We start from the raw sequence: 17,148 nt of genomic DNA, 5'->3' as shown, positions 1-17,148 counted from the left end.
ATTATAGATCCGTCAGTAGTGAGCAGATCATGAAATCTGTTGATATGTATCTGCAGCTGACACGTTCAGTCACTTGAACTGGTTTTGATGAATGTGTATTTATCACATCTCTGTCACTTTGTTTTCAGGGTCCTCCAGGAAAAGATGGAGAAGTTGGCCCTGCTGGTCCCCCCGGGCCGGCTGTAAGTGTTTGCTCTCTCTTTCAGATCGATTGTGTGTTTATATCCCTGCTTTAAAAACATAACTTTGACATTAATGTGCTTTCTCACAGGGTGTTGCAGGAGAAAGAGGAGAGCAAGGACCTCCAGGTGTGAATGGATTCCAGGTATGAGATTGAATATTGCTGGTGATGAAATATAAGAAACCTGCAGACATCAGACTCTGCTGCAGACGTGCTCCCATGGCCCTGGTTAAATGTTCCTTTGTGTTCTTCAGGGTCTGCCTGGAAACCAAGGCCCTCCTGGAGAATCTGGGAAACCAGGTGATGAAGTAAGTGTAACAGAAGCTTGTATTCCTGCTTGGAGCATTATCACACATCACTGCATTAACACATTCATGGTGTTTAGTGTCACAACCCATGTTTAATTATTCAAAGAGACACAAATGACTGAGATAATACGGATGTTTGTGATTTTCAGGGTATTCCTGGAGAGCTCGGCTCTGTGGGTCAAACTGGACCAAGGGTGAGTGACTTCCTTCAATCTGAGTTCATCTGAAATTCATAGTGACTCTGAACTGTCTGAGACTGATGATACTTAATTCTCCAGGGGGAGCGTGGAATTCCTGGTGAGAGAGGAGACCTGGGGCCAAACGGTCTGCAGGGACCTAAAGGAATCCCTGGTGCACCCGGTCCAGATGGACCAAAGGTACTGTTGCAGTAGCATAACGATTGACAGATAAACAAAACATAACAAAACAAAAACAAAACCTCAACCTCTGGTGTTTCTCATTGAAGGGAAGCCCTGGTCCTGCTGGTGCCCTCGGTGATGTGGGTCCTCCAGGTCTGCAGGGGATGCCAGGAGAGAGAGGCATCTCTGGCCCTTCAGGACCTAAAGGGGACAGAGTAAGTTTGTCTTTATTATTATGACTCACAACATTTGTTTCATAGCATTTACTCCAAATAACAGCACAAATGTACCTTAAAGTTAAAATGTTTATTTTGCTGTCTGTATAGGGAGCAATTGGTGAGAAAGGATCAGAGGGCACACCTGGAAATGACGGAGCAAGAGTAAGGAACACATCTTTCACTCAAACACACACAATCGCAGCTCAACCAACAAACACACAAGTTCAATATACATCTGTAAAGCTGAAAATGAAAATCTGCAACGGATGATGTATCAGTGTAAACCTGAGACTTGTCTCAGCTTGTTCAAAGAGATGTGTCAGCACAGGCTCCTGGTAACAGCGATGAGCCACATGTCCAACCACATTTCTGTTCTGTCAACAGGGGACCCCAGGTCCTGTCGGCCCCGTAGGATCGTCAGGACCCAGTGGTGAGAAGGTACAGTTCTCTTTTGTTTATTCACATCACATTTGCTCAAGTTTAAAGGAAGTGAAATTGTTTTTAGGAAACGGTACAGACTCAAGAAGTGATCGTAGAAACTATTGTCATTAAAACTGTGACATCTTTGCAGGGCGAGCCTGGACCCAAAGGACCAGCTGGCCCTCCAGGATCCAGAGGAGTGCCTGTGAGTTGACCGGCCCTCTGTCTTCAACTCGTACATCAAGTCTGGTTGGGTCTTGTTTATTGTTCTTCAGTATATGTAAATAAATATATATACACATCTCCTACCACAGGGATCCAGAGGTGACCCAGGCCCAATCGGAGCTGTTGGTTTTGCTGGAACTCCTGTAAGTAGCTGAAAACACTCCTAATATAGTAGACATTAGTTTAGTCACTTTTTTATTGTTAAATAACCCTTTATACTTTACAGGGTCCTGATGGTCAACCTGGAGTCAAGGGAGAGTTTGGAGAGCCAGGCCAGAAAGGAGATGCTGGATCATCAGGACCTCAAGGCTTGTCCGGAGCTCACGGACCTCCTGTGAGTTGAAAATATAAAGACAACACATAGAGAATGCTGTCAGCTGATTCATTTAAAAGCAGAGCATGATATCCTAGACCATGTGTTAGTTTTCATGATTTCCATACATAAATAAATAGATAAGTGCTTCTCTAATCACGTGCTGTTGTTTCAGGGTCCAGTCGGTGTTGCTGGACTGAAGGGTGGCAGAGGAACACAGGGCGCACCAGTAAGATCAATTCATAATTATTATTATTTATTGTGTTACATGAATGATTGTCCAACAGAAGCTGTTCCTCTCTGTTATCAAAGTCATGAAGCAGCATCTGAGCACCTTGTGTCATCTCTCAGGGTCCCACTGGTTTCCCTGGATCTGCAGGAAGAGTCGGACCCCCAGGCCCAACTGTAAGTTCTCACTGTCACTGCAAACACATTCAGGGAAACAGGGGGAATTTATTTATTATATAAAATATAATATGATTGTAGCAGACTCCAGTAGCTGCTCTCAAATCTGAGGTTTGATCAAACTGCTCCAAATATTATAGATATTTGTCCACTGCACTAAAACTGTCAGTGACCTTAGTTTAATAGTTTGTAATATGTAGGACAAGAAACAGAAAGCTCCTGAAGAAACTTTTTAAAATACATTGAATACAATAAGGACACACACACACAATTATGGGTTGAATTATAAACGTTTAATTATAAACTGTATAACAGGAGACAGACGCCTTACAGGAGACAAAAGGACCTGTCTCACACTACAGGTGTTCCACAAACAATAGACTAAATTGACCAATTGGAAAAAGCCTTATTGAAGTGTGCACACTCTGCTGCAGGTCATGTTGCACATCAGATCCTGGTCTGGAAGAGAAGGGGGCCTCTTCACAACATCTGTGACGCATTAGCATGATGCTTCTCATTCCTCAGCTCCTCACATTCCAACACACACAGCTACAGACTGTTTTGTCAAAGCTCAGAGCAATCACAAAGAAGAACTCATGAAAAGACAAAGAAGATTTCTGAAAACGACAAAAAACCAACAAGCAAATAAATAGATAGAAACTGTAGCTACCTTCAAGCACAGAGTTATCAGAGCTTGTGTCTTTGTGCTGAATGCGATTTGACTGACTCCTGCCAGGGTCCACTTGGAGAACCAGGACCCCTCGGGCCTCCAGGCAAGGAGGGACCTCATGGTATTCGTGGAGACAACGGATCCCCTGGAAGACAAGGAGAGCGAGGACCAGCGGGACCAACTGGCAGCCTAGGAGACAAAGGGGACTCCGGAGAGGACGGACCCACGGTAAACCCAATGAGACGATTAAATTACAATCTCCTAACAGGAATACTGTGAGAAAAACCATCAGCTCAAACTACCAGAGAGGATTTGAGTTGATGAAACACACATTTGTCTTTGTGCTGCTGCAGTAAAATAAGTTTTAAAGTAAAATACCTTTTTATTGATCCCAGCACGCGGCTTTAATTTGAATTGCCTGAAGGTTTATCGATTGCTCCTAAACACAAATTCATTTTAGAAATTAGAATGGCACTCGATGGAGTGAACATCTCCGCCTGCTTGGCTCTTATCACAGATAGATGAGTAAATAAATTACCCAATTTAAAAAGTGATGAATGATGAAGTAAGGTTTTCTTCCACGTCTCATCCCTCCATCATGTTTGGTGTTTGAAAGTTTGAATGACACCCAACAGTCTCCTTATGAAACCACATGTAAATTCTCCATGTCCACATTTTTCTACAACCTGTAGTTTTTGTGTCAAAGTAGGTCTGTGTTTAATCTAAATATTCTGTGTGATGATCTTGTCCTCAGGGTCCTGATGGTCCTCCTGGTCCAGCTGGAACCACAGGGCAGAGAGGCATTGTGGGTCTCCCTGGTCAGAGAGGAGAGCGAGGGATGCCCGGCCTTCCAGGACCAGGGGTCTGTATCAGCTTCTGTCTTCATGTCATTCACAAGAGTTTCCTTCAAGGGCCGCGTCATGACGTCCCTGTTTGTTTCCCCCAGGGTCCACCAGGGAAACAAGGATCCACGGGATCATCTGGAGAGAAAGGTCCCTCAGGTCCAGTTGGTTCTGCTGGTGCTAATGGACCTCGTGGTGATCCTGGTCCTGATGTAAGTTTAAAATCTGCTTTGGTCACAAGTGAAAAAGTGTTTTCTCTCGTGTTGTCACATGTCTTATGGTGTTTCTGTGTGCTCTTCAGGGCCCTGCAGGATCTGATGGTCCACCAGGCAAGGAAGGCAGTCTTGGACAAAGAGTAAGAGACCAGTAAAAATTGTGCGCTACATGTTGTTTTGTGTATTTCAAGTGAATAACGGTTGTTGCTTCTCTAGGGAGGCCGAGGAGATTCTGGTCCAGAGGGTATGGCAGGTTCACAGGGACTTCCTGGCACCCCAGGTCCTGTGGGCTCCCCGGGTGACGCTGGAAGACGAGGAGACGCTGTAAGTGGACGTTTTATTCCACCTGTGTGTTAGTGAGCTTGTGTCTCTGCACATCAACAGGAGAGTAATACAAGATTAACGCACATGAGTACAGTCTTGATTCCAGCCCTGGAGGCTTTTTGGATCCTGACTGGTCTTAATAAGAAGTGATAGGAATGATGTGTTTGGGTATAATGAGGCGTTGGAGTTCCTCGGTGCTGGCAGAGCTCTGTGCTCCCTGAGGGTCTGATCCTGATCTCACTCATTTGCAGGGCTCGAGAGGACCGGTCGGTCCACCTGGCTCGGCTGGAAGGAGAGGATTAGTGGTGAGTGTCCAATATCCAGCTTATAACATCTTGACATTCTGTGAAATATGATCAGGGCAAAAGAGACGACATACTCTAGATGCTTTGTAAATGTTAATGATTAACAGCTAATAGAACCGAATGGAAAACCGCCCTGTTTCAAATATCACATGTGTCACATCTTTCCTCATTCAGGGACCACAAGGACCAAGAGGAGATAACGGGGACCTGGGCGATCACGGAGAGAGAGGACAGAAGGGACATCGTGGATTTACTGGTCTACAGGGTCTCCCCGGACCCCCGGTGAGTCCGAGTGATGCTCAGTAGTGAGAGTCTGATGTCAGGGAGCTTGTGGTTGATTTAAAGGCTCCTCCTCACTTCTATTGCCCCTGGCTCTATATGTTTCACACAAAAGCACCAATGGAGGAACAGGAACTGACTGAAACACCAGGAAACGTAAAACCTGCTGTAATGATTCTCTCTCTCTCAAACTAGAAAGCAGTTGTTTGTCACTTCTTCCCATACCCTGGTCTTTTGGTACTAAAAATGCATCTGAACAGTGGAAACAAATATGAGCTGAATAAAAAAAAACTGTAGATTGATCTACTGTTGTATTTACAGCAGAAAGAGATTAAATAGCATTTATTTCTCTAAAGGGAACGACGGGTGAACAAGGAACGTCAGGAATCGTTGGACCAAGCGGCTCCAGGGTAAATTACATCTTCTGTAATATTCAGATTTATGATAATAAAATGTAATCATGTCTTAGTTTCAGGACAACATTCAGTTTTAAATCAAAATCATGAACACGGTTTTATCTGCCATGCGACTCAGGGGCCTCCTGGACCTATTGGACCTCCAGGAAAGGAAGGATACCTGGGACAGTCGGGGCCCATGGGACCTCCTGGAACTCGTGGACTCGGTGGAGAAATCGGACCAGAGGTATCGTCTCATTATACAGTACACAGAGGAACGTTTACTATATGTACAGTGTGTTGACTCAGCAAACCTGGTGAAACACAGAACGACTGTGTGAGGTAGAAACAAACAAAAGGCTGAACATGCTTTAAACAACTGTCTTAGTGTTGTTAGACACAGAAATGACTCTGTCAATCCACAGGGCCCCCCAGGAGAGGACGGACCCCCAGGTCCCCCCGGTCCCCCAGGACCTCCCACGGCTGCACTGGACGAACTCTTCGGCCCTCAGGATTATGACTTCGACGCTCCTCCTCCTCCTCCTGAGTTCACCCAGGACGAGGCTCTGCCCAACAGCAACTCCACAGGCTCCGTGGTCGTGGACCCCAGCGTCCAGGCCACGCTGAAGGCCCTCAGCAGCCAGATCGACAACATGAAGAGCCCGGACGGCAGCAGGAAGCATCCGGCCAGGACCTGTGACGACCTGAAGAGATGCTACCCCATGAAGAAGAGTGGTGAGTGGCGGCGACCATCTTGTTTACAGGACTGAAGTACTCACACAGGATGTGGAATAACACATTTCAACCTATCCCTCTGTCCTTTTCCTCTAGTTTATATGTCCTTGTGCAGTTATTTTTCATCTCCATCTTCTCTGTGTTTCTTTCTTACATAATAAATCTTGTCCAGGCACAAGCCAGATTGTGAAGTCACTGCTTTATTTGACCACAGCAGCTGTAGATTAAATCAGGTCAGACTCTCACCGCCTCCTGCTGGTTTTCTCATGTAGGTGAGTTCTGGGTGGATCCAAACCAAGGCAGTGCCGAGGACGCCATCAAAGTGCACTGCAACATGGACACCGGAGAGACCTGCATCTCCGCCAACCCGGACAGCATTCCTCGTAAATCGTGGTGGAGCACTTCCAGGAACAAGCCTGTGTGGTTCGGAGCCGACATCAACAGGGGAACACATGTAAGCTCTCGTATCTCTGATGGTGTGAGCCGGGCTGTGAGCGGCACACACACACAGGAAGCTGTACTTACTCACTTTACTGTTGTGTTTGTTTCTCCAGTTCACGTACGGCAACAAAGAACAGGCGGCAAACTCCGTCAGAGTTCAGATGACCTTCATCCGCCTCCTCTCCAAGGAAGCATCCCAGACCATCACCTACCACTGCAAGAACTCCGTGGGCTACAAGGACGACAAGACGGGCAACCTGAAGAAGGCTGTGATCCTCAAGGGCTCCAACGACCTGGAGCTCAAAGCCGAGGGAAACAACCGCTTCAGATACACGGTGGTGCAGGACTCCTGCTCTGTAAGTTCCCTCGCTCCTTTTACACACTTCTTCATTAATCAATGCATCACCAGTAAAGTAGAGTAATATTTTATGTTCCTCTTATTTTCAAATAAGAGGAATGAAACAACCAAATATATCTCAATAAGGCATCAGAGATATGATTTAAGTCTTTCAGTGAGTAAATAAGTAAATCTTTAAAATGTCTGTGAACTGTAGTTATCAGATTTTACCTTAATCTTCTGTTATAAATATTACAATATCTAATATATATTAATAAATGTGCTGTCAAAGAGGCCACTCATAGAAATTATCCGCCAACTCCTCAGTTCCATGAAGCACGTCGGTGTCTGTCATCTCATTGTTTCAGTTTCACAAACCCTGACTCTCAGTGTAGAAAGATGGACGACATGACAGCTCAGCAAAAGGGAAGCCAAGGAACTCTCGACTGCCCCCTGGTGGCTAACTGGAGCATAGATCACAAATCTCACCCTCTCCAAATACCATGACAAATAATGTTTTGGCTCAAAATGGCCTCTTATTACACCCTGTTTGTCCATGCATTAATTTTTCCGGCAAATGTAAGTTTTATTTAGTTATTTGAAAAATGGGTTAAAACATTATGATGGACAGCTCAGATTGACTTTAATAATAAATTCCATCCGCCAATATCTATTTTGGCTTCATTTCTGGATTCTGGGATGAAGTAGTGATCTTTATAAATAGTTTTTCTGCTCTCGGTGATGGTCATAGAAATACAGACGGAAAAGTATCTGTGAAACATTTATCACAACTGAAATAATAGTCAATATTAAATATAATAATATATAATATATCTTAATAAATCTTCAATGAAACGTATGCTAAAACAAATTCCTATTACAATATGTCTGTGTTGAGCTGACAGCTTGTTGTGCTGCCCCCTAGTGGCCAGGAAGCTGATTCATTCAGGTGTACAGTGTACATTGTATTTTTTGAAACATAGTTGTGCTGCAGACATTTTTCAGGCAGGAGGACTGAATATAAATAAACTAAAATGTGTCTCACCCAGTAATGAAGGGACATCAGTCACCCAGTGCCTCAGAATGTACTGGTTTCTACATTTTGCCTGTGGTCAACTGGTCCAGATGAGATCAACCTGTGTTGTTCACCAAAGAAAGACGCTAACCCAGAATCTGTTTGTCTCCTCTCCACAGCAAGCAACCGGTAACTGGGGCAAGACGGTGTTTGAGTACAGGACACAGAAAACAGCAAGACTTCCTATTGTGGATCTCGCCCCTGTGGACATTGGTGGCTCGGATCAGGAGTTCGGCATCGACATCGGGCCCGTGTGCTTCTTGTAAGAACGACAGCTGGGAGGCGTGGAGGACAATCCTGAGACTATTGAACTGACCGCATGACGCGCTCAGCCACGTTGTACATACAAGTACTGAGAACTTCTCCGGCCCTGCGGCAAAGATATTTATTGTGCCCTTTCGACCCGGTTCAAGACATCGACGAGTTGTGAGTTAGAAGAATGTTTTTTGGAATTTACATAAAAAAAACCTTTTTTGGGGTAAAAATCCGAATCCTTCCTCTTTCTTCTGGTGTATGTTTGACTTTCAGAGCTTTGGTCACTGTGGTCTCGTTTGGTACAAAGATCTTTAACCCCCTCTGGTTTTATTTCACAAATCCACTTCGCCAAAGAGGCATGAATATAGAAGCTTAAACATGTTTTATAGAAACTGCTGTTTACAGGCCCAGAAACCCCCCCCCCACCTCACTCTCTCCCCAACAATTTTTCTTTTAACGGATTTGTTTCTCTCTCTCTCTCTCTCTCTCTCTCTCTCAATGTTTTCATTGTCTGAATATTGAAACTCGATTGTGGTGCTATTGAGGAAACGAATACAGCTGAGGACGAGTTCAGCAGCTCTGGTATTTTCCTCGAGACAGTTCTGGTGGAGCCGTGTCTGTATCCAGTTGTTTTAAACTCTGTACCGATCACGTAGGAAAACACTCGAGACACATCACGACTGTCCATTTCCTCAGTGTCAGCTACCTCGTCACCGAAACTGAGAAAAAACGATGACACTATGTGTATTATTATTTTATTTCTTCTGATTTCCACCGGTGCTGTTTTGTAAGTAGTGTGATCTTTGTGCTCTTCTCCTGGCTACGTGGCGCAGGGCAGAGGTTTTTTTTTGGGGGGGGGGGGGAAGCCAATAAAGACCTTTCTGTCGAAGATGGAGAGATGAATGAGGTTGTCGTGTGACTGGTGTGTGGTAATTTGTGACACTTTTTCTTTCCCCTACAACTCTAATATCGTTCAGTATAAGGTAGCACAGAAAAATAATCCTATTTTTATGCATGTCGGTTCCCCCTTTGCAGTATCCTGGACTTATATGCTCTTTTTTTTATAATCGGTTTTGTAGAATAAGGCGGCTGTGTGTGCCTGTTTGCTTTGTATTTCTTGCTATGCAACAAATTAAACACAATGCTTGTAAATCCCCCCCAAGCTCTTGTCACGTTACTTCAGGTGCAGTCAGGGTCTTCGACTTTGTTGTTTTGCACACAGACTTGATTTTAGACAGATTTCTGTTCAGCAAATGTATCAAAGTCAAAAACAGTTGTTTCTAATGTAACCGCTTTGTTTTTCAAATTTTCATGAATGTGCCTTCAAGTAATTCCATTGTGACGGTTCGTGTTTAAGTATATTTATTCTAGATTAGAACACTTAGCGAAGCTCGACTGCCGGCTCGCACCCGAGAGGCAGAGTCCACCAGGGGGAGGAAGAGGAGGGAGACTTCCACACCCGAGGCAGATGCGTTTCTTCCTTTGAAAAAATAAATATTGAAAATAATTTCTCTCTGCCTATTCTTGTTTGAGGAGAGTTTATCTGGTAAACGTTGTGCCATCGTAGAATAGTCTCTCGGCCTCGAGAGGGTTTGAAAACAAACTGTGGAGCCAGTGGAACTCTTATTGAGATGATTAGACTGAAGAGTCGACTGCACCGAGCTAAATGCTAACGTGTTGATGGTTAAGGTTTTATCTCCTTGTTCACCCTTGAGTGTAATAGTTTAGCATACTAATAGGAAATCCATATATTATGCTGATCCGTCTTGAGTTCTTTAATGACAAGCACCATTCACACCCATGTATCTTCATCAATTAACCTCAAACCAGTCTGCATGTGCCTGGACCATGGGAGAACCAGGAAGGTCACAGCTGAACCAGGATTCAAACCTTGTTCTGTGAGGCCACAGTTCTAATCACTGCACCACCGTGCCTCCACCTCTGGAGTACGATGATAAAAATTCTAAATTTCAAACAAACAAACAGCTGAATTAAGTCAAACAATCATTCAAAAAGACAGAATGTTTTCAGTAAGATTTTCTTTAATAAGTGTAACAGCAAAGTCAATGCAACCAAAAGTAAAATCATGGGAATAGAACTTCATGAATGGACAGTTTGTCCACAAAAGTGCCTTCTGGTGCAAGAGATGAGAGGAGAGTAAAAATGACGATGCGTAAATATGGAACTGACGTGTCATACTTAAAAAAAATTAAAAAACAAAATGCAACAACAAAAATATCCTGAAATATCAAAACCAAAAGGTGGGAATGTAAGTAAGCAACATACATGTACAACTGGATTAATGAGCTACATCATGTGTAAAATAACAGTATGTGATGTTAAGGGAGGAAGCTTTTAAAGATACAGGTTCCATTTATTTAATTCTTGCCAGCTTGTGTTCGGCGTACAAACAGGAATGTGTCACAAATACACAATTCAAATGGTGCATACACACAAAATGGTCTCATATGAAAATCCTGCCACGGAGCGTACCATTCAACATGTTCCACTATTTACATCTCTCATTGCCTTGTGCAATCAAAGGTACTCAAAACGACTCCCTCCTCTTTTGCTCTTCATACAAAAATAGTTCTTTTCTATAATGGATCTAAGTTCACCTTGATATATCGAAAAAACCAATCTAAATGCAAATGCATATAAACCTCCAGATGAAACGTGTGACATCCCGCCCCGGCCGTGGAGTGGCGCTCGGCACTTCTTCATACAAACGAGTTCAAAGCACAGGGCGGCGGCGGCGGCGGCGAGGAGGAGGACGAGCGTCTTCCAGGCCTCAGCAGCGGCTGTCGAGCGGGTCCAGGGAGAACACGGCGCCCTCCAGGGTCAGTCCCATTTTGAACCCCTCCTGGAAGACAAGTCAGTCAACAGCTGTGAGAGACGCGGCGGCCGCCAGCACCGACGTGAGGAGACATGTGAGACGGTCGGACTGAGACTGAGCCGTGGGAACAAAGTGTCTAAAAGCTCTGAGAGGTTAAGAGAAGGATGAGAAGTTCAACGTGCACTTTATTCACACACATCAACTCGAGCACAAAGCTACAGGTAAAGAGTTTCTATGAAAGCAACCACAAAAGCATACTTTTATTAACACAATGAAATGTGTTTTCTCACATTAGTTCATAAAACACACACTCAAAAGAAACTCATCCACTGCAGAGCAAGACAGATGATGAATGACACAACCACACGTGCACAGTGCACATGAGAACACGCATGCAAAGACAGTCACAACACACACACACACAAACACACAGAGAGCAAAGAGTACAAACCATCTCTGACGCTGCGAGCATAAGAGGACGAGAGATAAGAGATGAGTTCAGATGTTAATAACAGTCCAGGAGAGAAGGAAGGAGAAGTTTGCACTGGAAAGGAAACAAAGTGGGAATCGGAGCAACAGCACCTCCTACTGGCCACACACAGATCTGACTCAGCTGCTCCAAGTGTCTTTACTAAATGTCCCGTCTCTTCTGATGAAGAATGAAAACTGTCTCCAGCCTCCTGAGACGTCTTGAAACAGACCAGTCAGGTTTAACCCACTTATGTCAGCGTGGGGGAATCGAACATGATTGTTTAATGTAGAATTTTGTTTATTGTTTTTGACAATTATTATTGTTCATGATTAATCTACGAAGCTTTGCTCGTGTAAACCACTCCTGTTTGTTTTTTCATGTGACTGATGAATCAGATCTAACTCAAGTCCCTTTGCAGCATCTGTCCATGTCCTCAGTGAGATAACAACTAACTAAAATTAAACTATATTAAAGGAAAAAACATTTGATATATAATCTGAGTTATTGGTTTGGTCCAAATCCCATCCACTAACATGGAGGAGGTGAGGTTTAGGATTTATGCTGCAGCTGGCCACCAGGGGTTGACCGAGATACTTTGGCTTCAGTTTTGGGCAGACAGGGAAATGTGTCACCTCCACTTCCTACCTCCAGGCAGCGGGGGGGGGGGGGGGGGGGGGTGAGGGAGCTGCTGCTGCGTCTGAAGAGCCACATTAGAGCCTCTGCTCACGTTGAAGGAAACAGAGTCAGGTGATCTAAAGTTTTAATAAACACTCCACCGCTCTATTAATAAATCTTAATAAAGTGGAGGCACTTCATTAACAAAGTATTGTGCTCCTTTTAAATAATCTGAGCAGGAATATAGGATTTAATATGAACTCTTTCACTTCTGTTTTAAGCACCACAGTTTGAAAACCATGATCTATTTAAAAATGAATTATTTTAGTAGAAAGGGAACTGTTCGCTTGCAGTTCACAGGTCAGACAGGGAGGGGGCGCTCTCTGCTGTTGGAGAACTCAGAGGCTTCGTTCATAATAAACAAGAGGAAACGTCTGAATCTTCAAAGTGAGGACAGTGATAATAAGAGAGGACAGGAGACACTCACCTGCATCTCATCCAGCTTCGACTGGATGTCGGGGGGGAAGTCGGCCGAGCCGCAGGTGAACGGGTCGAAAGGCTCTGAACCAAACAAGTCCTTCCCTGAGAACACACACACACACACACACACACACATGTAGCTCAGACTGCACAGGAAACACTCTAACAAGCCTGAGTACTGATTATAACATGTCAGAGAGGTGTCACTCACTTATATCTGGTGGCAATGTGGTCGGCGGTGGTGGCGGGCAGCCGTTACTGGCCACTGTGGGCACCAGTGGTGTCACAGGGGAGAAGGGAACCATGTCGAAGACGTCAGTGGACGTCTGTGGTTTTATGGAGATACTGCCTCCCTGTATTTAAGGAGGAATGATCTTACTTATATGAAAAATGCACAAACACAAACTCCACAGATATATGCAGAAAATGCAAAATAAAGTAAAACACGAAAGCAGACAGAGGTGAAAGAGAACAAAGCTTCAGGGAAAGCAACAGAGCACAGAGCAGAGAGGAAGAGAAAGCGTAGGATGTTTACGCGAGGCCGCGGGATGCTGCATCCCTCAGCAGGCTTAGGAGGAAGAGGAGCAGGTTTGGCAGGCGGAGGAGTTAGTAGCCCGCTGGACAGGTTGGACTCCGGCGAGCTCATAGGGGTGAGAGTGACAGAGGAGATCTCCAGACAGGACAGTGACTTGAGGCTGTGACACCAGAAGAGAGACGAGGGCCTCTGCAGCATGTACGCTTCGTTGGAGGCGTTAATGTGCAGCGGCTGGGAGGAGAAGAGAAGAGGCCGAAGAGAGAGAGACGGAGTTATTCAGTGTGTGTGTGTGTGGCCTCATCAGACCAATCAGGTGTGAGATTACTTCGCCTCAGACTCGGCTCGGACCCCCCCCCCCCCGCGGAGTCCCTGCAGGTGGGTCGTTCCGAACCGGAGCCTGAGGCGCAGCGTCCAATCAGAGGAGCAGCATCAGCACGACCGGCCGTCCTCTAAAATACTCTGGAAACTCGCATAGTCCCATTTTGTTAACTTTTTATAATTAAAGTTGGTCGTGTGGGTTTAGCTGACGGGGAACATTACAGATTAATTGACAGATTAGAAGTGAAGCTGTAGTTTACTCTGCAGACTGTGGAGCCATGGACACAAGCCACTGTGCAGCTTAATGTCTCTAATGTTGGCTAATATTAACCAGGTCGGTGCTTTTATGAATCTTATGCTACAGTTAGCTCACACTTTAGCATTTACATTACCACCCTCCCTCTATCTTCACATATGGAAATATCTGCTGACCTGTGCTCGTTCTAATATTTAAGAGCCACATTTTGTCCAGTGTCTGAACTGAGGAGGCTGTTGTGACCTCACCGGTGGAGAGTGAGTGATCATCAGCTGCTCTTCAAGATCCTGAAGCTGCTGCTTGAGCTCAGAGTTTTCTGATTCCAGTTCCTGAATCTACAAATGAGACAAGAGAAGTCAAACTGGTTTAGTGGAAGGACAAAGTCATGTGACACCTGACATCTGGAATATCTGATCTTTGTGTCGGGATTGGATTAAAATATTGATAAACTGTTTTAACTATACAGACAATATGTAATTTGATAATGTTTTCAAACGATCATGATCTTTATCTTTCTGATAAATGCTGCAAATAGCTAAAACGATTTTAGAAACTTTACTTCAAATGAACCTTTGAGTACAGAACACTTCACACTGGTGTTTAAATACAACATCACTAATGCACATTCATACAAATGTCTTAATAAACAACTATTTAAACAGAAGCCACTGCAGTGTATCAGCAGGGTGCACGTTACACTCTGACTCTCTATCAACAGAACATTAATGTTCATTACTGGAGCTTTCCAGTAAACACAGCGTGACCGTCCACACCGGGTGATTAAAAACAATTAATACAAACAAGCTCTGTGTAAATTCATAAAAACATCGACGTGTCAGCTTGATGGTTCAGGTCCATTAAAGTCGATGTGAGAACAAACAACCTGAGCCACCGGGATGTGACCTGATGGGAGACCTACTCTTTTCTGAAGGGTCCCGATCTGTTTCCTGGTTTCCACGTCTTTGCCTCCAGACTCCAGGAACTTCTTGTAGGCCAGGTCAAAGGCCTGGCCGATGGTTAGAGTGATCTCCTCTGCCTGCAGCGGGATGGGGACAAAGACTGTGAGGACGTCACTGCAGCGACTCACACAAATCACCAATACAGAGAGAGAAACTCGAGATTTGAAACACAACACATGTACAAGGATTCTGTGGTTAAAGAGACGAGGAAACACTTACACACTTTTCACTGTCAAACACGAAGCAGAGGTGTTTGTTGGACTCGGAGTCTTTGCAGATGAAAGTGAATATTCTTTTGTCCGTCTTGTCGTCTGCACAGAAGGATATCCGGTGGAGCTGACAGTTGTGCTGCACATCCTGGGACACAAAAGCAATTTGTTTATTATTATCAACACGTTTCAAAGCATCAATGCACAAATCAAGAGCTAACACTGAATTATTACTTGGACTCACTTTTGTCTTGAGATCTAGTATTTTCACGCCATAAATGGAAATCTGCAGTTCCACTTTGGGAGTCTTCTGTCCCTCCGACTTCTTGATGTGCCTCTGAAACTGCACCAAAGACAAATTCAAAATGTGAACAAGCTGAAACCACAATAACACATCAAACAGTTGTTATGATCAACAACCAGCGACCAATCGCTTATTGACACATTAGGCAGACATTGAAAATAATCACCACTGATCCCGAGTCAGCTTTCTGGCCGAGAAATCCAGGATTCACTGACAGTTTAGCTCAATTTGAGTCACCACCAACTCCCAGAGAGGTTTTTGGGGCTTTGTTTATTAGCTGTTTGCTTCATTTGTCTGTTAGCTGCTGGGTGGGTATCAGATACAGGTTTGTTTTCCACAGACAACATTTAAAAATAACTGCTAACGAGAGTTTTGAGCCCATAAAACCAAAAGCAATTAACAGGATGAATGAAAAACCTGTTCAATAGTTAAACTGTGATGAAACTGTGTTTAGGAAAAAGTTAATCATCAAGGTGAAGTGTTCTGCAGAAGTCGCCAGAAGAAATCCATCTAATGGGTCACTCGCTCTTTTAAGCACATTTTAAGTCTTTCCCAGTTTGGTTGCCAAATGGTTCTAAAGGCCAACTGCAGCTGGCACAGGGTTCCGCTCAATGACCAATGAGATTGTCTGTTAGAGGGGGAGGGAGCTCTCTCTCTGTATCACTGCATGTGAGCCAACCCACAGCAAGCCAATGACAGCTCACGATTATTTAGGATTTGATCATATACGTTCAGATAAATCTTCATGAAGCCTTCAATTTAAAAACCATCAAACCTGCAGCTCTAATATCTCTCTTCAGTTTGTGAGGAGATAAAGTGTGTTCATGTGAGCTTGTGCCAAATAGATGAAGCAGCAGTTTAACCCTCTGCACTCTCACACTTTTGTCTTATTGTGAAATGATGTGTTCAGCTGCAATCAAGCCCTTGTGCGACCTGGAGTTCAGTCTCAGTGAATTGAGGACCTTTACTTTTTCCGGGCCTGTAGATGTAAACATGCACAGAACCGCAAAGGAAAAGACATTTACAACCAGATTTATCCCGAGCAAGGACACACGTCTTCTAACTTTCCAAGGCCTTCTCCAATTCTTATTTTTGTAACTCATTATTTCCCCCCCCCCCGTCCGTATAAACTTTGGAAATATAACCGAGCTCGTCCAGATTCTCAGAGTGACCTCGGTCTCCAAACAGGCCCTCAGGATCAGATGTAAAGTAACAATAGAGGAGTGGGTTTGGAAAACAAGGCTCCCCTACAAGCGGCCTCACGGATTCTACACTTGGCAGGAGGAGGCTGAGGGGGGGGGAGCAGCAGGCAGTGAGCACAGCCACATTACAGAGGAGCTGTGAGAGAGGTGGGTTCTGGGTCGCAGCAGTTCCCATGCTTACAGGCTAACACTGTTAGTTTTAGTTTATCTTACTGATGTTGAGTGGTCTGTGTCCTGAAATGAACTCGGGCAAAGTTCAATGAAACCGAGTCCTGATTACATCGGGGGAAATTCCTCAATGACAAATGAGAGTTTAGTCACCGGAGTCCAAACTGATGAACTGAGCAGATTCTTGGGTATTTCCCGGTTTGTGGAAACTCAGATACTAAGCTCAGGAAAGTTCTGTCCTTATTAAAGAAAAACTAACATTTTAACACGTTTAACATGTGTAATGTTAATCCATAAAAAAACAACATCCATAATAGTTGGCTTCATTTCTGTACAACAGGGGGAAGTGGAGACTTGTGTCTTTCTACGTGTGTTTAGTTCCTTTCAGCTTGTTGCTTCGGGTTTTAGATCCTCCAGCTTTGATTCACTGTAGCATCTGATCAGATTAATTCTGACAGTGAAAATTTAAAATCCTGCACTGAAGTGATTCAA

General features: G+C 44.3%; 2 protein-coding genes across 2 annotated transcripts in view; one reads left to right on the top strand and one right to left on the bottom strand.

Moving 5' to 3' along the window:
• col5a2a (collagen, type V, alpha 2a) overlaps nucleotides 1-9,458 on the top strand; it is a 34,204-nt gene extending 24,746 nt beyond the window's left edge. The window contains exons 29-54 of the mRNA XM_053440016.1: nucleotides 129-182; nucleotides 272-325; nucleotides 436-489; nucleotides 639-683; nucleotides 768-866; nucleotides 956-1,063; nucleotides 1,175-1,228; nucleotides 1,451-1,504; nucleotides 1,638-1,691; nucleotides 1,801-1,854; nucleotides 1,938-2,045; nucleotides 2,200-2,253; nucleotides 2,376-2,429; nucleotides 3,166-3,327; nucleotides 3,854-3,961; nucleotides 4,046-4,153; nucleotides 4,243-4,296; nucleotides 4,373-4,480; nucleotides 4,732-4,785; nucleotides 4,960-5,067; nucleotides 5,421-5,474; nucleotides 5,599-5,706; nucleotides 5,885-6,194; nucleotides 6,467-6,648; nucleotides 6,749-6,991; nucleotides 8,167-9,458. Coding sequence (XP_053295991.1) covers nucleotides 129-182; nucleotides 272-325; nucleotides 436-489; nucleotides 639-683; nucleotides 768-866; nucleotides 956-1,063; nucleotides 1,175-1,228; nucleotides 1,451-1,504; nucleotides 1,638-1,691; nucleotides 1,801-1,854; nucleotides 1,938-2,045; nucleotides 2,200-2,253; nucleotides 2,376-2,429; nucleotides 3,166-3,327; nucleotides 3,854-3,961; nucleotides 4,046-4,153; nucleotides 4,243-4,296; nucleotides 4,373-4,480; nucleotides 4,732-4,785; nucleotides 4,960-5,067; nucleotides 5,421-5,474; nucleotides 5,599-5,706; nucleotides 5,885-6,194; nucleotides 6,467-6,648; nucleotides 6,749-6,991; nucleotides 8,167-8,313 — 2,592 coding nt within the window. The 3' untranslated portion in view covers nucleotides 8,314-9,458. The remainder of the gene's footprint in view (nucleotides 1-128; nucleotides 183-271; nucleotides 326-435; nucleotides 490-638; nucleotides 684-767; nucleotides 867-955; nucleotides 1,064-1,174; nucleotides 1,229-1,450; nucleotides 1,505-1,637; nucleotides 1,692-1,800; nucleotides 1,855-1,937; nucleotides 2,046-2,199; nucleotides 2,254-2,375; nucleotides 2,430-3,165; nucleotides 3,328-3,853; nucleotides 3,962-4,045; nucleotides 4,154-4,242; nucleotides 4,297-4,372; nucleotides 4,481-4,731; nucleotides 4,786-4,959; nucleotides 5,068-5,420; nucleotides 5,475-5,598; nucleotides 5,707-5,884; nucleotides 6,195-6,466; nucleotides 6,649-6,748; nucleotides 6,992-8,166) is intronic.
• An 868-nt stretch (nucleotides 9,459-10,326) lies between these two features.
• gulp1a (GULP PTB domain containing engulfment adaptor 1a) lies at nucleotides 10,327-15,325 on the bottom strand (the record flags this gene model as incomplete). The annotated part of the gene is given in 8 exon segments (XM_053440540.1): nucleotides 10,327-11,165; nucleotides 12,713-12,807; nucleotides 12,917-13,058; nucleotides 13,241-13,471; nucleotides 14,063-14,149; nucleotides 14,734-14,850; nucleotides 14,993-15,130; nucleotides 15,227-15,325. Coding segments are annotated over 8 exon segments (981 nt in total), but the record flags the coding sequence as incomplete, so codon positions are not given.
• Between the last annotated feature and the right edge of the window lie 1,823 nt (nucleotides 15,326-17,148).

The sequence above is a fragment of the Pleuronectes platessa genome, chromosome 14 (assembly GCF_947347685.1).
Source record: "Pleuronectes platessa chromosome 14, fPlePla1.1, whole genome shotgun sequence".
Taxonomy (NCBI): Eukaryota; Metazoa; Chordata; class Actinopteri; order Pleuronectiformes; family Pleuronectidae; genus Pleuronectes; species Pleuronectes platessa.
This window is presented reverse-complemented; position numbering and strand designations above follow the sequence as displayed.